Source organism: Thamnophis elegans, chromosome Z, assembly GCF_009769535.1.
Source record: "Thamnophis elegans isolate rThaEle1 chromosome Z, rThaEle1.pri, whole genome shotgun sequence".
Lineage (NCBI taxonomy): Eukaryota > Metazoa > Chordata > Lepidosauria > Squamata > Colubridae > Thamnophis > Thamnophis elegans.
The window spans coordinates 13790043-13808732 of NC_045558.1; the positions used below are offsets into that span (position 1 = coordinate 13790043).

The 18690-nt window shown below is 44.3% G+C and overlaps 1 protein-coding gene across 3 annotated transcripts in view; it reads right to left on the minus strand.

Moving 5' to 3' along the window:
* The window catches only part of DIP2C (disco interacting protein 2 homolog C), a 369519-nt gene that overhangs the window by 156078 nt on the left and 194751 nt on the right, over window positions 1–18690 (minus strand). For all 3 annotated transcript variants that reach the window (XM_032234885.1, XM_032234886.1, XM_032234888.1), the window contains one exon: window positions 17081–17191. In XM_032234885.1, the coding sequence (XP_032090776.1) occupies window positions 17081–17191 (111 nt within the window). The remainder of the gene's footprint in view (window positions 1–17080; window positions 17192–18690) is intronic.

Genomic DNA, 18690 nt, shown 5'->3' on the forward strand with positions numbered 1-18690 from the left:
AGCCAGGTTATGCCCAGGACAGGGAAACAGACAGCATTGTATGCACTTGTGTATGATCTATGGGGAGAGTGGCAGTGGAGTAGTGCAACCATCCTTTCATAGGCTACAGGTGATGGCGCTGTGCAGCATAGTATTTCACTTGCTCATATCCCTTCTGCTTTCAGAAATTAATGGTTCCACTATGGTTTGTCAACTAATAGAGAAACTTCAAGGCCACCAAATTCCTCCTTGGGAGGGAGGGCTCTGACAAGGTTTTAAAGGGCCATGCAGAAGAAATTGTTTTCTCCTGACAGAGAATATTCCTTGGATGCATTTTCAATTTGAGTCTCCAAGCATAGAGCCAGGTCCATTGGAGAGACCGGGGGAATGGACTTGCCAGATTATATGGGAGCAGTTAAATTCTGTTTGACCTGAAGAAATGCATAGGACCCAAGGAAGGCAACTAACTGCTAATCAGATCCCTGTCCCTCTTGGTCGATGATACCCTCCGGGATGGTGGCTTGAAGATGTATCCAAGTGGTGATAAATGCATTGCTCAGGGAGGGGTTATTTGAAGCACCAATAAAGGAAGCCTTAGTGCACCTCCACCTCAAGAGACCACCACTATCTTCCTGGGCAATGTCCACCTCATCATTTTTGGTGATGGAAAAATGTTGCTTTGAAGCTTCCGGGTGTCCTGATTGAAGTAAATGATCTTAACCTCTCCCTGTAGGGTTTCAAGAAATGTTATGCCAAGTACAGGGACAGCATTGTATGCACTTGTGGATGATCTATGGGGAGAGTGGCAGTGGAGTAGTGCAACCTGTCTCTGTAGCGTTTCAAGCCAGGTTATGCCAAGTGCATTGTATGCACTTGTGTATGATCTATGGGGAGAGTGGCAGTGGAGTAGTGCAACCATCCTTCTTCTCCTTGACTTTTCATTGGCTACAGGGGATGGGGATGTGCAGCATAGTATTGCACTTGCTCATATCCCTTCTCCATGGCCGGTCCCAAGCAGTATTAATAGGTAGCAGTAAGTGGGCCTTATATGAAGAGTCTGCTTTCAGAAATTAATGGTTCCACTATGGTGTGTCACCCAATAGAGAAACTTCAAGGCCACCAACTTCCTCCATGGGAAAGAGGGGTCGGACAAGGATTTAAAGGGCCATGCAGAAGAAACTGTTGAAACAAGTATTGCGCTAGTTCATATCCCTTCTCCATGGCCACTCGCAAGCAGTATTAATAGGTAGCACGTAAGCGGGGCCTATTTGAAGAGTCTGCTTTCAGAAATTAATGGTTCAACTCCCTAATCCAAGGCTAGTTCCAAAAAGTGTTAATTGGGAGTGAGACACGTTGACAGATGGGATTGTTTGCACTTGTGGATGATGTCTGGTAAGATTGGGATGGAGAAGTGGAAACACCTTCTTCTCTGTGACATGGCTCAATGCCTTCAGAGGATGGGAACAGGGGGGGAACAATATTATGCTAGTTCATCTCCTGATTGAAGTAAATGATCTGGACCCCTTAGTGGTTCAGGGATTCAAGCCAAGTTAGTGAGGGACAGGGAGACAGACGGCATTGTTTGCACTTGTGGATGATCTATAGCAAGAGTGGCAGTGGAGAGAGAGGCAGGTCCCATTTGAACAGTTCTACCTTGGTGTGCCCATGTGCCCTCACACGGCCTATCCATGTGAGACATTTGTCCAGTGTCCACCTCAACTTTCCAGAACAACTGGTGGAAAATATGGTTGCCACGTAGCTCCAGAAGTTGTTGGTTGAAATGAATGATCTGGACCCCTCAATGTATGATTTGGAGCCAGGATATGGGAGACAGATGGCATTGTTAGCACTTGTGCATGATCCCTAGCAAGAGTGGCAGTGGAGAGAGAGGCAGGTCCCATTTGAACAGTTCTCCCTTGGTGTGCCCATGTGCCCTCACAAGGCCTATCCATCTCAAAACACCCCAGGGTATTGGAGGAGCTTTGAGTTCTGAAAAGAGCAAGTTTGTCCTTTAGGGTTTCAAGCCAAGTTATGCCAAGGACAGGGACATCTATGGGGAGAGTGGCAGTGGAGTAGTGCAACCATCCTTCTTCTCCTTGACTTTTCATTGGCTACAGGGGATGGGATGTGCAACATAGTATTGCACTTGCTCATATCCCTTCTCCATGGCCGGTCCCAAGCAGTATTAATAGGTAGAGGGAAGTGGGCCCTATTTGAAGAGTCTCCTTTCAGAAATTAATGGTTCCACTATGGTGTGTTGCCAAATAGAGAAACTTCAAGGCCACCAAATTCCTCCATGGGAAAGAAGACTGGACAAGGATTTAAAGGGCCATGCAGAAGAAATTGTTGAAACAAGTATAGCGCTCGTTCATATCCCTTCCCCATGGCCGGTCGCAAGCAGTATTAATAGGTAGCATGTAAGCAGGGCCTATTTGAAGAGTCTGCTTTCAGAAATTAATGGTTCCACTGAGTAAAAACTAAGGGTGGTGACAAGGGTTCAATTTGTCCAGGGTCAGTGTCACCATTTTGAGAAGGTGCTGGAAAAAGTTTGCTTGTCGACTCCAGGGGGCCTGATTAAAATCAATTATTAGGATCCCTTTTTGTAGGTTTTCTGAAGAAACTATGGGGATGGTGACTAATGGACTAATGCACCCACTAACGGAAGGGGTTGGGGATATAACATGGGGATTTGATTTGCCCAATGTTGACCTTGTGATTTTTCAGAAGGAAGCTTCCGGGTGTCCTGATTGAAGTAAATGATCTTAACCTCTCCCTGTAGGGTTTCAAGACATGTTATGCCAAGTACAGGGACAGCATTGTATGCACTTGTGGATGATCTATGGGAAGAGTGGCAGTGGAGTAGTGCAACCTGTCTCTGTAGCGTTTCAAGCCAGGTTATGCCAAGTGCATTGTATGCACTTGTGTATGATCTATGGGGAGAGTGGCAGTGGAGTAGTGCAACCATCCTTCTTCTCCTTGACTTTTCATTGGCTACAGGGGATGGGGATGTGCAGCATAGTATTGCGCTTGCTCATATCCCTTCTCCATGGCCGGTCCCAAGCAGTATTAATAGGTAGCAGTAAGTGGGCCTTATATGAAGAGTCTGCTTTCAGAAATTAATGGTTCCACTATGGTGTGTCGCCCAATAGAGAAACTTCAAGGCCACCAACTTCCTCCATGGGAAAGAGGGGTCGGACAAGGATTTAAAGGGCCATGCAGAAGAAAAGGTTGAAACAAGTTTTGCGCTAGTTCATATCCCTTCTCCATGGCCAGTCGCAAGCAGTATTAATAGGTAGCATGTAAGCGGGGCCTATTTGAAGAGTCTGCTTTCAGAAATTAATGGTTCAACTCCCTAATCCAAGGCTAGTTCCAAAAAGTGTTAATTGGGAGTGAGACACGTTGACAGATGGGATTGTTTCCACTTGTGGATGATGTCTGGTAAGATTGGGATGGAGAAGTGGAAACACCTTCTTCTCTGTGACATGGCTCAATGCCTTCAGAGGATGGGAATGGGGAGCACAATATTATGCTAGTTCATCTCCTGATTGAAGTAAATGATCTGGACCCCTTAGTGGTTCAGGGATTCAAGCCAAGTTAGTGAGGGACAGGGAGACAGACGGCATTGTTTGCACTTGTGGATGATCTATAGCAAGCGTGGCAGTGGAGAGAGAGGCAGGTCCCATTTGAACAGTTCTACCTTGGTGTGCCCATGTGCCCTCACACGGCCTATCCATGTGAGACATTTGTCCAGTGTCCACCTCAACTTTCCAGAACAACTGGTGGAAAATATGGTTGCCTCGTAGCTCCAGAGGTTGTTGGTTGAAATAAATGATCTGGACCCCTCAATGTATGATTTGGGGCCAGGATATGGGAGACAGATGGCATTGTTACCACTTGTGCATGATCCCTAGCAAGAGTGGCAGTGGAGAGAGAGGCAGGTCCCATTTGAACAGTTCTCCCTTGGTGTGCCCATGTGCCCTCACACTGCCTATCCGTCTCAAAACACCCCAGGGTATTGGAGGAGCTTTGGGTTCTGAAAAGAGCAAGTTTGTCCTTTAGGGTTTCAAGCCAAGTTATGCCAAGGACAGGGACAGCATTGTATGCACTTGTGGATAATCTATGGGGAGAGTGGCAGTGAAGTAGTGCAACCATCCTTCTTCTCCTTGACTTTTCATTGGGTACAGGGGATGGGATGTGCAACATACTATTGCACTTGCTCATATCCCTTCTCCATGGCCGGTCCCAAGCAGTATTAATAGGTAGCAGTAAGTGGGCCTTATATGAAGAGTCTGCTTTCAGAAATTAATGGTTCCACTATGGTGTGTCGCCCAATAGAGAAACTTCAAGGCCACCAAATTCCTCCTTGGGAAGGAGGGCTGAGACAAGGACTTAAAGGGCCATGCAGAAGACATTGTTTTCTCCTGACAGAGAATATTCCTTGGATGCATTTTCAATTTGAGTCCAAGCATAGAGCAGGTCCATTGGAAAGACCAGGGAAATGGACTTGCCAGATTATATGGGAGCAGTTAAATTCTGTTGGACCTGAAGAAATGCATAGGACCCAAGGAGGCTGTTAAGGCAACTAACTGCTAATCAGATCCCTGTCACTCTTGGTTGATGAAATACTCCAGCATGGTGGGCTGCAGGTGTGTCCAAGTGGTGATAAATGCATTGCTCCAGTAGGGGTTATTTCAAGCACCATTAAATGAAGTCTCAAGAGACCATCATTGACCCCATTCTTCCTGAGAAACATTTGTCCAGTGTCCACCTCACCATTTTTGAGAAAGTGATGGGAAAATGTTGCTTTGAAGTTTCCGGGTGTCCTGATTGAATTAAATGATCTGGACCTCTCTCTGCAGGTTCCAGCCAAGTTATGCCCAGGAGAGGGAAACAGACAACATTGTATGCACTTGTGGATGATCTATGGGGAGAGTGGCAGTGGAGTAGTGCAACCATCCTTCTTCTCCTTGACTTTTCATTGGCTACAGGGGATGGGATGTGCAACATAGTATTGCACTTGCTCATATCCCTTCTCCATGGCCGGTCCCAAGCAGTATTAATAGGTAGAGGGAAGTGGGCCCTATTTGAAGAGTCTCCTTTCAGAAATTAATGGTTCCACTATGGTGTGTTGCCAAATAGAGAAACTTCAAGGCCACCAAATTCCTCCATGGGAAAGAAGACTGGACAAGGATTTAAAGGGCCATGCAGAAGAAATTGTTGAAACAAGTATAGCGCTCGTTCATATCCCTTCCCCATGGCCGGTCGCAAGCAGTATTAATAGGTAGCATGTAAGCGGGGGCTATTTGAAGAGTCTGCTTTCAGAAATTAATGGTTCCACTGAGTAAAAACTAAGGGTGGTGACAAGGGTTCAATTTGTCCAGGGTCAGTGTCACCATTTTGAGAAGGTGCTGGAAAAAGTTTGGTTGTCGACTCCAGGGGGCCTGATTAAAATCAATTATTAGGATCCCTTTCTGTAGGTTTTCTGAAGAAACTATGGGGATGGTGACTAATGGACTAATGCACCCACTAATGGAAGGGGTTGGGGAAATAACCTGGGGATTTGATTTGCCCAATGTTGACCTCGTGATTTTTAAGAAGGAAATTGAATAAGGTCACTTTGAAGCTCCAGAGGGTCCTGATTGAAGTAAATGATCTGGAGCCCTTTTGTAGGGTTTCAAGCCAAGTTATGGAAAGGACAGGGAAACAGACAGCATTGTATGCACTTATGGATGATCTATGGGGAGAGTGGCAGTGGTGTTATGCAGCCATCCTTCTTCTCCTTGACTTTTCATTGGCTACAGGGGATGGGGATGTGCAGCATAGTATTGCACTTGCTCATATCCCTTCTCCATGGCCGGTCCCAAGCAGTATTAATAGGTAGCGGGAAGTGGGCCCTATTTGAAGAGTCTCCTTTCAGAAATTAATGGTTCCACTATGGTGTGTTGCCAAATAGAGAAACTTCAAGGCCACCAACTTCCTCCATGGGAAAGAGGGCTCGGACAAGGATTTAGAGGGCCATGTAGAAGAAACTGTTGAAACAAGTATTGCGCTAGTTCATATCCCTTCTCCATGGCCACTCGCAAGCAGTATTAACAGGTAGCACGTAAGCAGGGCCTATTTGAAGAGTCTGCTTTCAGAAATTAATGGTTCAACTCCCTAATCCAAGGCTAGTTCCAAAAAGTGTTAATTGGGAGTGAGACACGTTGACAGATGGGATTGTTTGCACTTGTGGATGATGTCTGGTAAGATTGGGATGGAGAAGTGGAAACACCTTCTTCTCTGTGACATGGCTCAATGCCTTCAGAGGATGGGAACAGGGGGGGAACAATATTATGCTAGTTCATCTCCTGATTGAAGTAAATGATCTGGACCCCTTAGTGGTTCAGGGATTCAAGCCAAGTTAGTGAGGGACAGGGAGACAGACGGCATTGTTTGCACTTGTGGATGATCTATAGCAAGCGTGGCAGTGGAGAGAGAGGCAGGTCCCATTTGAACAGTTCTACCTTGGTGTGCCCATGTGCCCTCACACGGCCTATCCATGTGAGACATTTGTCCAGTGTCCACCTCAACTTTCCAGAACAACTGGTGGAAAATATGGTTGCCTCGTAGCTCCAGAGGTTGTTGGTTGAAATGAATGATCTGGACCCCTCAATGTATGATTTGGGGCCAGGATATGGGAGATAGATGGCATTGTTAGCACTTGTGCATGATCCCTAGCAAGAGTGGCAGTGGAGAGAGAGGCAGGTCCCATTTGAACAGTTCTCCCTTGGTGTGCCCATGTGCCCTCACAAGGCCCATCCGTCTCAAAATACCCCAGGGTATTGGAGGAACTTTTGGTTCTGAAAAGAGCAAGTTTGTCCTTTAGGGTTTCAAGCCAAGTTATGCCAAGGACAGGGACATCTATGGGGAGAGTGGCAGTGGAGTAGTGCAACCATCCTTCTTCTCCTTGACTTTTCATTGGCTACAGGGGATGGGATGTGCAACATAGTATTGCACTTGCTCATATCCCTTCTCCATGGCCGGTCCCAAGCAGTATTAATAGGTAGAGGGAAGTGGGCCCTATTTGAAGAGTCTCCTTTCAGAAATTAATGGTTCCACTATGGTGTGTTGCCAAATAGAGAAACTTCAAGGCCACCAAATTCCTCCATGGGAAAGAAGACTGGACAAGGATTTAAAGGGCCATGCAGAAGAAATTGTTGAAACAAGTATAGCGCTCGTTCATATCCCTTCCCCATGGCCGGTCGCAAGCAGTATTAATAGGTAGCATGTAAGCGGGGCCTATTTGAAGAGTCTGCTTTCAGAAATTAATGGTTCCACTGAGTAAAAACTAAGGGTGGTGACAAGGGTTCAATTTGTCCAGGGTCAGTGTCACCATTTTGTGAAGGTGCTGGAAAAAGTTTGCTTGTCGACTCCAGGGGGCCTGATTAAAATCAATTATTAGGATCTCTTTTTGTAGGTTTTCTGAAGAAACTATGGGGATGGTGACTAATGGACTAATGCACCCACTAATGGAAGGGGTTGGGGATATAACATGGGGATTTGATTTGCCCAATGTTGACCTCGTGATTTTTAAGAAGGAAATTGAATAAGGTCACTTTGAAGCTCCAGAGGGTCCTGATTGAAGTAAATGATCTGGACCTCCCTCTGTAGCGTTTCAAGCCAGGTTATGCCCAGGACAGGGAAACAGACAGCATTGTATGCACTTGTGTATGATCTATGGGGAGAGTGGCAGTGGAGTAGTGCAACCATCCTTTCATAGGCTACAGGTGATGGCGCTGTGCAGCATAGTATTTCACTTGCTCATATCCCTTCTGCTTTCAGAAATTAATGGTTCCACTATGGTTTGTCAACTAATAGAGAAACTTCAAGGCCACCAAATTCCTCCTTGGGAGGGAGGGCTCTGACAAGGTTTTAAAGGGCCATGCAGAAGAAATTGTTTTCTCCTGACAGAGAATATTCCTTGGATGCATTTTCAATTTGAGTCTCCAAGCATAGAGCCAGGTCCATTGGAGAGACCGGGGGAATGGACTTGCCAGATTATATGGGAGCAGTTAAATTCTGTTTGACCTGAAGAAATGCATAGGACCCAAGGAAGGCAACTAACTGCTAATCAGATCCCTGTCCCTCTTGGTCGATGATACCCTCCGGGATGGTGGCTTGAAGATGTATCCAAGTGGTGATAAATGCATTGCTCAGGGAGGGGTTATTTGAAGCACCAATAAAGGAAGCCTTAGTGCACCTCCACCTCAAGAGACCACCGCTATCTTCCTGGGCAATGTCCACCTCATCATTTTTGGTGATGGAAAAATGTTGCTTTGAAGCTTCCGGGTGTCCTGATTGAAGTAAATGATCTTAACCTCTCCCTGTAGGGTTTCAAGACATGTTATGCCAAGTACAGGGAAAAGCATTGTATGCACTTGTGGATGATCTATGGGGAGAGTGGCAGTGGAGTAGTGCAACCTGTCTCTGTAGCGTTTCAAGCCAGGTTATGCCAAGTGCATTGTATGCACTTGTGTATGATCTATGGGGAGAGTGGCAGTGGAGTAGTGCAACCATCCTTCTTCTCCTTGACTTTTCATTGGCTACAGGGGATGGGGATGTGCAGCATAGTATTGCGCTTGCTCATATCCCTTCTCCATGGCCGGTCCCAAGCAGTATTAATAGGTAGCAGTAAGTGGGCCTTATATGAAGAGTCTGCTTTCAGAAATTAATGGTTCCACTATGGTGTGTCGCCCAATAGAGAAACTTCAAGGCCACCAACTTCCTCCATGGGAAAGAGGGGTCGGACAAGGATTTAAAGGGCCATGCAGAAGAAACTGTTGAAACAAGTATTGCGCTAGTTCATATCCCTTCTCCATGGCCACTCGCAAGCAGTATTAATAGGTAGCACGTAAGCGGGGCCTATTTGAAGAGTCTGCTTTCAGAAATTAATGGTTCAACTCCCTAATCCAAGGCTAGTTCCAAAAAGTGTTAATTGGGAGTGAGACACGTTGACAGATGGGATTGTTTGCACTTGTGGATGATGTCTGGTAAGATTGGGATGGAGAAGTGGAAACACCTTCTTCTCTGTGACATGGCTCAATGCCTTCAGAGGATGGGAACAGGGGGGGAACAATATTATGCTAGTTCATCTCCTGATTGAAGTAAATAATCTGGACCCCTTAGTGGTTCAGGGATTCAAGCCAAGTTAGTGAGGGACAGGGAGACAGACGGCATTGTTTGCACTTGTGGATGATCTATAGCAAGCGTGGCAGTGGAGAGAGAGGCAGGTCCCATTTGAACAGTTCTACCTTGGTGTGCCCATGTGCCCTCACACGGCCTATCCATGTGAGACATTTGTCCAGTGTCCACCTCAACTTTCCAGAACAACTGGTGGAAAATATGGTTGCCACGTAGCTCCAGAAGTTGTTGGTTGAAATGAATGATCTGGACCCCTCAATGTATGATTTGGAGCCAGGATATGGGAGACAGATGGCATTGTTAGCACTTGTGCATGATCCCTAGCAAGAGTGGCAGTGGAGAGAGAGGCAGGTCCCATTTGAACAGTTCTCCCTTGGTGTGCCCATGTGCCCTCACAAGGCCCATCCATCTCAAAACACCCCAGGGTATTGGAGGAGCTTTGGGTTCTGAAAAGAGCAAGTTTGTCCTTTAGGGTTTCAAGCCAAGTTATGCCAAGGACAGGGACATCTATGGGGAGAGTGGCAGTGGAGTAGTGCAACCATCCTTCTTCTCCTTGACTTTTCATTGGGTACAGGGGATGGGATGTGCAACATACTATTGCACTTGCTCATATCCCTTCTCCATGGCCGGTCCCAAGCAGTATTAATAGGTAGAGGGAAGTGGGCCCTATTTGAAGAGTCTCCTTTCAGAAATTAATGGTTCCACTATGGTGTGTTGCCAAATAGAGAAACTTCAAGGCCACCAAATTCCTCCATGGGAAAGAAGACTGGACAAGGATTTAAAGGGCCATGCAGAAGAAATTGTTGAAACAAGTATAGCGCTCGTTCATATCCCTTCCCCATGGCCGGTCGCAAGCAGTATTAATAGGTAGCATGTAAGCGGGGCCTATTTGAAGAGTCTGCTTTCAGAAATTAATGGTTCCACTGAGTAAAAACTAAGGGTGGTGACAAGGGTTCAATTTGTCCAGGGTCAGTGTCACCATTTTGAGAAGGTGCTGGAAAAAGTTTGCTTGTCGACTCCAGGGGGCCTGATTAAAATCAATTATTAGGATCCCTTTTTGTAGGTTTTCTGAAGAAACTATGGGGATGGTGACTAATGGACTAATGCACCCACTAACGGAAGGGGTTGGGGATATAACATGGGGATTTGATTTGCCCAATGTTGACCTCGTGATTTTTAAGAAGGAAATTGAACAAGGTCACTTTGAAGCTCCAGAGGGTCCTAATTGAAGTAAATGATCTGGACCTCCCTCTGTAGCGTTTCAAGCCAGGTTATGCCCAGGACAGGGAAACAGACAGCATTGTATGCACTTGTGTATGATCTATGGGGAGAGTGGCAGTGGAGTAGTGCAACCATCCTTTCATAGGCTACAGGTGATGGCGCTGTGCAGCATAGTATTTCACTTGCTCATATCCCTTCTGCTTTCAGAAATTAATGGTTCCACTATGGTTTGTCAACTAATAGAGAAACTTCAAGGCCACCAAATTCCTCCTTGGGAGGGAAGGCTCTGACAAGGTTTTAAAGGGCCATGCAGAAGAAATTGTTTTCTCCTGACAGAGAATATTCCTTGGATGCATTTTCAATTTGAGTCTCCAAGCATAGAGCCAGGTCCATTGGAGAGACCGGGGGAATGGACTTGCCAGATTATATGGGAGCAGTTAAATTCTGTTTGACCTGAAGAAATGCATAGGACCCAAGGAAGGCAACTAACTGCTAATCAGATCCCTGTCCCACTTGGTCGATGATACCCTCCGGGATGGTGGCTTGAAGATGTATCCAAGTGGTGATAAATGCATTGCTCAGGGAGGGGTTATTTGAAGCACCAATAAAGGAAGCCTTAGTGCACCTCCACCTCAAGAGACCACCATTGGACCCTATCTTCCTGGGCAATGTCCACCTCATCATTTTTGGTGATGGAAAAATGTTGCTTTGAAGCTTCCGGGTGTCCTGATTGAAGTAAATGATCTTAACCTCTCCCTGTAGGGTTTCAAGACATGTTATGCCAAGTACAGGGACAGCATTGTATGCACTTGTGGATGATCTATGGGGAGAGTGGCAGTGGAGTAGTGCAACCTGTCTCTGTAGCGTTTCAAGCCAGGTTATGCCAAGTGCATTGTATGCACTTGTGTATGATCTATGGGGAGAGTGGCAGTGGAGTAGTGCAACCATCCTTCTTCTCCTTGACTTTTCATTGGCTACAGGGGATGGGGATGTGCAGCATAGTATTGCGCTTGCTCATATCCCTTCTCCATGGCCGGTCCCAAGCAGTATTAATAGGTAGCAGTAAGTGGGCCTTATATGAGGAGTCTGCTTTCAGAAATTAATGGTTCCACTATGGTGTGTTGCCAAATAGAGAAACTTCAAGGCCACCAAACTCCTTCATGGGAAAGTGGACTGGACAAGGATTTAAAGGGCCATGCAGAAGAAATTGTTGAAACAAGTATAGCGCTCGTTCATATCCCTTCCCCATGGCCGGTCGCAAGCAGTATTAATAGGTAGCATGTAAGCGGGGCCTATTTGAAGAGTCTGCTTTCAGAAATTAATGGTTCCACTGAGTAAAAACTAAGGGTGGTGAAAAGGGTTCAATTTGTCCAGGGTCAGGGTCACCATTTTGAGAAGGTGCTGGAAAAAGTTTGCCTGTCAACTCCCGGGGGCCTGGTTAAAATCAATTATTAGGATCCCTTTCTGTAGGTTTTCTGAAGAAACTATGGGGATGGTGACTAATGGACTAATGCACCCACTAATGGAAGGGGTTGGGGAGATAACCTGGGGATTTGATTTGCCCAATGTTGACCTCGTGATTTTTAAGAAGAAAATGGAATAAGGTCACTTTGAAGCTCCAGAGGGTCCTGATTGAAGTAAATGATCTGGAGCCCTTTTGTAGGGTTTCAAGCCAAGTTATGGAAAGGACAGGGAAACAGACAGCATTGTATGCACTTATGGATGATCTATGGGGAGAGTGGTAGTGGTGTTATGCAGCCATCCTTCTTCTCCTTGACTTTTCATTGGCTACAGGGGATGGGGATGTGCAGCATAGTATTGCACTTGCTCATATCCCTTCTCCATGGCCGGTCCCAAGCAGTATTAATAGGTAGCAGTAAGTGGGCCTTATATGAAGAGTCTGCTTTCAGAAATTAATGGTTCCACTATGGTGTGTCACCCAATAGAGAAACTTCAAGGCCACCAACTTCCTCCATGGGAAAGAGGGGTCGGACAAGGATTTAAAGGGCCATGCAGAAGAATCTGTTGAAACAAGTATTGCGCTAGTTCATATCCCTTCTCCATGGCCAGTCGCAAGCAGTATTAATAGGTAGCATGTAAGCGGGGCCTATTTGAAGAGTCTGCTTTCAGAAATTAATGGTTCAACTCCCTAATCCAAGGCTAGTTCCAAAAAGTGTTAATTGGGAGTGAGACACGTTGACAGATGGGATTGTTTGCACTTGTGGATGATGTCTGGTAAGATTGGGATGGAGAAGTGGAAACACCTTCTTCTCTGTGACATGGCTCAATGCCTTCAGAGGATGGGAATGGGGAGCACAATATTATGCTAGTTCATCTCCTGATTGAAGTAAATGATCTGGACCCCTTAGTGGTTCAAGGATTCAAGCCAAGTTAGTGAGGGACAGGGAGACAGACGGCATTGTTTGCACTTGTGGATGATCTATAGCAAGCGTGGCAGTGGAGAGAGAGGCAGGTCCCATTTGAACAGTTCTACCCTGGTATGCCCATGTGCCCTCACACGGCCTATCCATGTGAGACATTTGTCCAGTGTCCACCTCAACTTTCCAGAACAACTGGTGGAAAATATGGTTGCCTCGTAGCTCCAGAGGTTGTTGGTTGAAATAAATGATCTGGACCCCTCAATGTATGATTTGGGGCCAGGATATGGGAGACAGATGGCATTGTTAGCACTTGTGCATGATCCCTAGCAAGAGTGGCAGTGGAGAGAGAGGCAGGTCCCATTTGAACAGTTCTCCCTTGGTGTGCCCATGTGCCCTCACACGGCCTATCCGTCTCAAAACACCCCTGGGTATTGGAGGAGCTTTGGGTTCTGAAAAGAGCAAGTTTGTCCTTTAGGGTTTCAAGCCAAGTTATGCCAAGGACAGGGACAGCATTGTATGCACTTGTGGATGATCTATGGGGAGAGTGGCAGTGGAGTAGTGCAACCATCCTTCTTCTCCTTGACTTTTCATTGGGTACAGGGGATGGGATGTGCAACATACTATTGCACTTGCTCATATCCCTTCTCCATAGCCGGTCCCAAGCAGTATTAATAGGTAGCAGTAAGTGGGCCCAAGGAGGCTGTTAAGGCAACTAACTGCTAATCAGATCCCCGTCCCTCTTGGTTGATGAAATACTCCAGCATGGTGGGCTGCAGGTGTGTCCAAGCTGTGATAAATGCATTGCTCCAGGAGGGGTTATTTCAAGCACCATTAAATGAAGTCTCAAGAGACCATCATTGACCCCATTCTTCCTGAGAAACATTTGTCCAGTGTCCACCTCATCATTTTTGAGAAAGTGGTGGGAAAATGTTGCTTTGAAGTTTCCGGGTGTCCTGATTGAATTAAATGATCTGGACCTCTCTCTGCAGGGTTTCCAGCCAAGTTATGCCCAGGAGAGGGAGACAGACGGCATTGTTTGCACTTGTGGATGATCTCTAGCAAGTGTGGCAGTGGAGAGAGAGGCAGGTCCCATTTGAACAGTTCTACCCTGATGTGCCCATGTGCCCTCACACGGCATATCAGTCTTAAAACACCCCATGCGAGGGACAGGGAGACAAACGGCATTGTTTGCACTTGTGGATGATCTCTGGGGAGAATGGCAGTGGAATAGCGCACCCATCCTTCTTCTCCTTGACCTTTCAATGACTACAGGGGATGGGGCTGTGCATTATAGTTTTGTGCTAGTTCAAATCTCTTCTCCATGGCTGGTCCCAAGCAGTATTAATTGGTAGCGAGACGTATTTGAAGAGTTGCAATTAAGGGTTCCACTCAGGTTTTAGAAGGAGCTGTGAGAATATCCCGGGGGTTCTGCCACACAATCCTGGACGGGATTGTGCCCATGTGCCCTCATGTGGCCTATCAATGCCAAAACTTTATTGATTTATTGAGGAACTGAGGGTTCTAAAAAGGACTAAAAAGCAGCTAGATAAGTGCTACAGGAAAAGTAATATAGAAGCTGAAACAGCCACAAGGCCTACTCTGTGGTGGTACCGTCAGCAAAAGTCACTATTTTTCCAGTCCTATCTCCAATGTCGTCCAATGGGGAAACTTCAAGGCCACCAAATTTCTCCTTTGGAAGGAGTGCTCCAAGAAGCATTTAAAGGGCCATAGAGAAGAAATTGTTAAAACACCCGATGGAGAAAATTCCTTGGATGCATTCTCAGGTTGAATCCAAGCGTAGAGCAGACTGGGGGAGAGACTGGGGGAATGGACTTGCCACATTATCAGGGAGGCCTTGATCACTGCTTGGAATCAGAAAGCGACCAAGGCTCTTGGAAAGATTATGCCTATGTGCCCTTATGTGGCCTATCAGTCCTGAAAACTCTCCATAGTTTATGGAGGAGCTTTGGGTTTTGAATAGGACCAAAAGGCAGCTGGAGTGCAGCTGGAGCAAAACTGGAATAAAACTAAGAATGAACCTGACTGGGCATAAGTTAGAGCCGCAATTAAGCCCTGCATTGCGGCCCTAAGTGTTTCAAAATGTCAGTATCATTTAAAGCGTCATGCAAAATGAATTTGTTCCATGCCAGAGAAAACATCCCATCTGCTAACGAACTGAAGCAAGAAATATCAAGGAACAGCATTTTCTGATATGGCCCCATCCCTGTGCAACATTCTTCTACTGGAGGTGAGAACTCCCCCTGTCTTTTAGCTTTCCGGTAGCATATCAAAATCTAGTGTTGCTGGATAGTCTGCGCCCCGAGAATGGTATTTAATGCAGGACATGGCTTGTGAATAAGGAGAATCTCATCCATGTTCCATCCATCTCTTGGCTCTTTTGTGTGTTTTAGCACAGTTTTTAATGTCAATTTACTTTGATTTTTTAATATTGTAACTATTTTTCTTTTGTTTGTATAAATTGTAAGCCAACTAGTGTCACTTTGTATGGAGGATGGGAAGCACACAAATGGATGGATGGATGGATGGATGGATGGATGGTTGGTTGGTTGGATGGGAGGGAGGGAGGGAGGGAGGGAAAGAGGAAGGAAGGAAGGAAGGAAGGAAGGAAGGAAGGAAGGAAGGAAGGAAGGAAGGAAGGAAGGAAGGAAGGAAGGAAATAATCCAGGTTCCCCCCACCCTAAAACGTAAGTTATACTATACTAGATACAATAGCTAGGTTCAGATAAACCAGACTGCAGATCTGTGAGCCAAGTGATGTTATCTCAGTGCTTTACAAAACAGGTTAACTGTCCATAAGAGCACAGGAACAGTTTCCCCTTTGGCTTTCATAAGTTAAAATTTGTAAGAATTGAATTTTTAAATTTTTAAATGGTTTTATTTTTCTGCTTCTGTGACATTCAAATATTAGATTGTTTTAAGGTGTTTTTCTGATGCATCAGGGAGAAAGCATTCAGAAGAAACAAGTGGGACTTGGAATATCAGGCAGATTGAAATATTGCTGTTTAAAAACCCATGTTAGTATTTCAGCAGCTATTGACATTTTCTTCAGCCAGAAGTTAATTTTGTCCTCTCCACCGTGAATAGCATGATTTGAGTTACATATAGAGAATCGTTTTTACCTAACTCTCAAATAGCTTTCTTTATCATCTTTTTAGCTTCCTTTATTTTTATAAAAAAAAAAAAAATTATTAATAAGTCAAAGTTGAGGGTAATACTAACTCAGTATGAAACCAGAAACACACACACACACACACACTATATACTCCAGCTTGAAGATGTAAATATTTCAAATATTTCCCATACAGACAATAATTAAATATATTATTAATCCTGCTAATAAATGATCCAATTTAATTGAATTTGTCTTTCATAAATTTTTCAATATCCTTTTGTTTTTTCCCAAAGCAAACTTTCACCTGTATAAATACCACCGATCGAAAAAAAATATTATATTTTGATTTTCCTGTTTTTGTATTATAAAGAATTCCAGTGTGATCTTAATTATTATCCCAATTTTTAAGGATAAGTTGGCATTTCCAGTGTGAAAGTTTTATTTATACAATCTTGATCATATTCCCTTGTCATTATGTAAAGTAGACCTCTTAAGCTAGGAAATCTGATTAAGAGTCATATCTCCAAAATAGATTTGATAAGATAGAGTTGATATCTACAAAATCCAAGGAAGATTTAATATTTCCAGAAGAGATTTGAATGAATCATATAGTGTCACGGTGTTGCATTAAGACTGGGGACCAACCCTACTCTTGGCTTCTGACACTCATTGGGTGATAGTGGAGCAATCATACTCTCTCATTGGAAGCTTCCCATCAAGAAATAGCTAGAGGGAAGGGGAGAATGGAAAAGAGTATAGACTGAATGTTGCCTTACTCTCCCTAAGTTAAAGTATAATGTACAATTAACTCATAAATCAATAATGTATATGCCCTGTTTTTTCATGAATCTTCCGACTAAGGTTAAAAGATTAACGTAGTTGGAGTCAAATGGAGTCCAAGAAGATTATATCTCTCCACTGCTCTTCAAAAGATATTTCTTCTGTGAAGTCTTGGGTGCTCTCTCTGTTTATTGTTTGCTTGCAAACATTTCATTACCGTACTACATAAAATCATCTCCACACTTTCCAAATCCCACAATCATTGAACTGATGATGTTGCTTAGCTGGGTAATGAAACATCTGTAAGCAAACAACCAGAGCACCAAGGATTCCACCAAGGAACAATCCTGAGCTACAGATGGTCCCTTCTAATGTTTGTTGTTGTTGTTGTTGTTGTTGTACGCACCTGATCGATAGCGCTCATCTCGTGACCCTGAGGATCTACGGCGATGATATCGAGAGGAGGAGGATGGAGTTACTGGTGTTCGGCGTTCTTGTGGCAGTGCTTGATCCACTCCTGCATTTGCAGAAAACAAAAGGAAAAATATCAGATTCTGTCCATTATTTTTTAGAATTATGGTAAACATGGCATAAGGTGGATGCAAATAAAACTTTGAACTGCTTAAGTTGTCAAGAACTCTATGCTAGAGTTGATACAAAGCAAAGAAATTATTACAACATAGGATTTTATGACACTGTTCAAAATCAAAGGTGTGAACAAAGCATCTACATTATTGCCAATAACTGCAGCACAAATATGCAAAATGCAACAGAACAACAACAACTCTGGGGAATGCACTTTTGTGATACTGTCATGCTTGAATTGTACAAATCAGAAACTGATCAAGAAGATGTTTGGTAGAGTTAGAATCATAAAACAGCAGCATCAAGTATAGTAATTCTGCCCATGTTCCATTGGTATACAATCAAATATCTTATGAGTCAAATAAAGCAATGTTTGCTAATCCCTTTTACTGTTGCAAAGTGAAAGTACTGTAAGTGCACCATATAAATGTCCACATTATAGGAAAACGCAACTGATTCAGATGCCTCCAGAAGTGAAACATCAACCAAAGTTTGAATTGTCCCTTTCATAGGTTAGGATTGAGCTCTAGATAGAAAAGGAAAATCATGAAATCTCGCCCTTGCTATCTCCAGAATGAATGGAAGAAACTCTTTCTTTAAACAGAAGAAGGAAGTGAACAATTGCTCCTATGGTCCACCTGAGCAGAGAAAGACAATTCTTCCTCTATTGAAGTAATGGACAATGGAAAATAAACAATCTGCCCTTCCATTTCTGCAGCAGAAAAGGGGATGAAATGTTGAATGAACTGGTGCTGAATTCTTGTGGACTACATCTGGTTTGCAGCTCTAGAGAGTCACCAGGCACTTTTGTTGATTTTATGCATCAAATCAAAATATACCCACTGAGCCTTTCCAAAACAAGGTTTTCCCAGCTCTTCAGCTTAATGAACCCCATCTGCTGTCTCCAGATGCTACTACCTTTTGATTCCTTAGGAAGATGGATCCCAGTATATTTGACTGAAGGAGAAAGAATATGGAGGTAAGAGTTTTTAAATGTCCCATTTGGCAGTATCTCCAAACAGAGCATTTAGACTATTCAGTATGTTACATTAAAAACAAGCAAGTTAGGAGTTGAAACAAGAAATAACTCTGTGACGGATTATGTGCTCCGTACTGCTTTGGCAAACGGTTAAAAATAAATACGAGCTAATTGAAATAATCAGTTCAGCAGCTCTTTCCAAAGAGCATCATGTGGCTGAGCTTGGAGCAGGCGACAGCTCTATTTTAGGTCTACAAATTAGATACTATGGTGATAAGAACCACAGGGGACAAAAAAGACAACCCTGCTTATTTGAAAGATAGTTTATCTACCCTCCAACCTGATACCAATGAAAAATTATTGTATACTACAGGATGTTTCTATACTTAACTATAATATTTGTATTTGTCTTGCAATACCTTATACAGTTTTATAAGCCAATGAGACAGTAT